This window comes from Ursus maritimus, unplaced genomic scaffold (genome assembly GCF_017311325.1).
Source record: "Ursus maritimus isolate PB19 unplaced genomic scaffold, ASM1731132v1 scaffold_33, whole genome shotgun sequence".
NCBI lineage: Eukaryota > Metazoa > Chordata > Mammalia > Carnivora > Ursidae > Ursus > Ursus maritimus.
In genome coordinates this window covers 23,483,300-23,486,808 of record NW_024425897.1, presented here as the reverse complement: position 1 = coordinate 23,486,808, position 3,509 = coordinate 23,483,300, and the positions used below count along the sequence as shown (strand labels likewise).

At 48.4% G+C, this 3,509-nt stretch overlaps 1 protein-coding gene across 1 annotated transcript; it reads left to right on the top strand.

The window, feature by feature from the left end:
- Nucleotides 1–1,094: 1,094 nt before the first annotated feature.
- Nucleotides 1,095–3,123, top strand: LOC103661146 (hydroxycarboxylic acid receptor 2). Its single transcript, XM_008688841.2, has one exon. It carries the CDS (start codon nucleotides 1,145–1,147, stop codon nucleotides 2,231–2,233), a length of 1,089 nt encoding a protein of 362 aa, XP_008687063.2. The 5' UTR covers nucleotides 1,095–1,144; the 3' UTR covers nucleotides 2,234–3,123.
- Nucleotides 3,124–3,509: the final 386 nt, after the last annotated feature.

Here is a 3,509-nt window from a genome sequence, read left to right as displayed (position 1 = left end):
GGCAGGGCGGGGGGTGGGGGGAATAGGAGGATACGGGAACTCTCTGTACTTTCTGCTCAATTTTGCTGTGAATCTAAAACTCTAAAAAAAAAAATAACGCTTATTGAATTTTAAGAATCACATACTTCAGGGGCGCCTGGGTGGTGCAGTTGGTTGAGCGTCTGACTCACGGTTTCAGCTCAGGTTGTGATCTCAGGGTTATGAGATCGAGCCCCACTTCGGTCTCCATTCTCAGCACAGTGTCTGCTTGACATTCTCTCTCCCTCTGCCTCTGCCCCTCCCACTTGCGTGCTCTCTCTCTCTCTCTCTCTCTGAAATAAATAAATTAATTAAAAAAAAATAAAACTCACATACTTCAAAATAAATTGCTTACTTGAGCACAGAAGCCTATCAAAGTCCAAAACAAACAAAAACCCCAATTTATTGTAACATACCACTGGCAATCCAAACCAGGTTCAAGTTTCCAAACATCTTATGAAATTGTATGCTGTTCTCAAGTATCTTTTCTCCTTTCTCCTAACTAGAGCTTCATTGCAAAGTGTGGAAAAGCAATCCATGTTTGTACAGAGTATATGGCAGGGAAGCATCAAATGCAACACGTCTGTCCTCATCAAATAGACAATTACTGTCTTTGTGTTTCCAAAGAAATCATATACATGCTACTGTTTCTTATGTCATATGCATGCTACTACTTCATAGTCGTTCTTAATATTTCTAGAAAACCATGCTGTTTAGCACAGGAAATTATTATTGCCGTTGTTGTTTTGTTCATTCTGTAAGCCAACCACCCAACAGTGAATTAATTCTCTCATGTTAAGCAGCCTTCCAAAGGGAAGCCCTCCACACTGCAGTAATTCACAAATGACAGTCGGCTTGCCTAAACTTATCCTTTACATTTAGGAAACTTTGTGGGTTCCTGTCTTCCCCAGGGGATTTTTATTACTTGTTTATGCAAACAGCAGATTGCATAAGAGCCTTGCTGGCTTTTTTTTTTTTTTAAGGGATTTCGTCGTTTCCTGGTAAGCACTCAGTCACCAGTTTCATCACCCCGACATGACATAAAGGCGGGAGCTGAACCTCGCGTTCACCACTCAGACACACACCTCTTTCCTTGAGCACTCACTAGGACCGGCTCGTTCCACTCATGAACCCGCACCAGCAGCAGAATCATTTTCTGGAAATAGACAACAAGAACTGCTGTGTGTTCCGGGATGACTTCATTGCCAATGTGCTGCCACCGGTGTTGGGGCTCGAGTTTGTGTTCGGGCTCCTGGGCAATGGCCTTGCCCTGTGGATTTTCTGCTTTCACCTCAAGTCCTGGAAATCCAGCCGGATTTTCCTGTTCAACTTGGCCGTGGCTGACTTTCTCCTGATCATCTGCCTGCCATTCTTGACGGACAACTACGTGAGGAAGTGGGACTGGAGGTTCGGGGACATCCCTTGCCGGCTGATGCTGTTCATGCTGGCCATGAACCGCCAGGGCAGCATCATCTTCCTCACGGTGGTGGCCGTGGACAGGTACTTCCGGGTGGTCCATCCTCACCACGCTCTGAACAAGATCTCGAATCGGACAGCGGCCATTATCTCCTGCCTCTTGTGGGGTGTCACCATCGGCCTGACGGGTCACCTCCTGCACAAAAAAATGATCAGGAACCGAGACGCGAATTTGTGCAGCAGCTTTAGCATCTGCCATACCTTCCGGTGGCATGATGCCATGTTCCTCCTGGAGTTCACCCTGCCCCTGGGCATCATCCTGTTCTGCTCGGTCAGAATCATCTGGAGTCTGCGCCAGCGACAAATGGACAGACATGCCAAGATCAAGAGGGCCATCAACTTCATCATAGTGGTGGCCATCGTCTTCATCATCTGTTTCCTGCCCAGCGTGGCCGTGCGCATACGCATTTTCTGGCTCTTGCACACCACGGGCACGAGGAACTGTGACATCTATCGCTCCGTTGACCTGGCGTTTTTCATCACCCTTAGCTTCACCTACATGAACAGCATGCTGGACCCTTTGGTGTACTACTTCTCCAGCCCATCTTTTCCCAACTTCTTCTCCACCCTGATCAACCGCTGCCTGCAGAAGAAGACGCCACAAGAGCCAGATAATAACCAGAGCACAAGCATGGAGCTCACGGGGGATCTGAGTACTCTCAGGGGTGTACCAGACAATTTAGTGGCCCACCCTGGGGAGCCATGCGACCCGTCTTATCTGACCCCAGCTTCTCGCTAAATAACTGAGACAAGAAGAGAGATTGTCACCAAGAACCAAGGTCTCTGGGAAAATAGTTTGGCTTGGTGCACAGAGTACCATCATGAGACGTGACCTGTGGTTTCCTGGAACTTCCAGATTCAGAGAATAGGATTTAGAGGAGGCGTGTGGCAGAGTGGGCTGCCTGGTTGTGGAGCGTCACCAGAGGACTCTTGGGGGGAACAGAGAGTAAAGCTTCTGAAACTTCTGCTCAATCTCTGACACTCACGGAGCCGAAGACGGCAAAACTGTCCACACGTCTGCCAAGTAGAGCTGGAGCCAGGGAGACGCCCATCAGCACCTGTGATTCACTGGCCTCTTTCCCTCACCTGCCTGAGGCGGGGATGGTTCTCCGCTCCGGGGGGGATACCCAGTCTGTTGGTGGGCTCTAGCTGGGATAAGGAAATCTAAGTGGTTGGAGGGGAGTTATGGCCCCTGGGGGGAGGCCAGGAATCATTAAACAAGCCAATAGGTCACCCACATTCCATGGGACCAATTCATCTTTCAGCCAAGCTTTAGCCGAAAAGCACTGGGCAGAGAGACTCGCAAGCTTTGATTAATATCTGAGTTTCCGGTAGTGGTAAGAGAGGGTTTAGCCAGGGCAGGATGGAGCAAAACAGTCTTACTAAGAGAAAGGAAAGGCATTTGTGCAGTGCAGCTAATCCATTCCTCTCCTGTTGACACTAATTGGAATGCTGAGCGGCTAGAGGCTTCGGAGAAGGCAGCTGCTTCCCACTGCTGTTTGGTTTTGTCGTTAAAAGGGAAATGCTGCCCAGTGGTTAGAGGGAGAAGGGTCCTCCTGGTTCGTTTGCTTGTGTGTCTGTCCTTATACAAAATCCACCACTTCAATAAATTTTGATATGAGACGCACAGTCTGGTGTTGCATGTGTCTGGGTGATGGTTCACAGAAAGGGACTTCTTACTTAAGCGGAGACCTTTACTGGTTGTTAACTGTGTCCTGATAGAAAAATACCAAATACTGTCAAGTGAGGAAAGGAGGTAGATGCTGAGGTGCATCCAGAAAGAATTAAGTAAAAATTACACATGTGTTAGGACTAGGATGAGGAAGGGCTGGGAATAAGGAAACATAATTTAATTTGGAAGGGTGGTGTGCACACACAGTTTCAGGAGCCCTGTACATTCTATTTAGAGTTGTGTGACTATTGCTATTACTATTTGTGTATTAGAAAAGGAATCGCGGGGCGCCGGGGGGTGGGGGCCCAGTCGTTAAGCGTCTGCCTTCAGCTCAGGGCGTGAT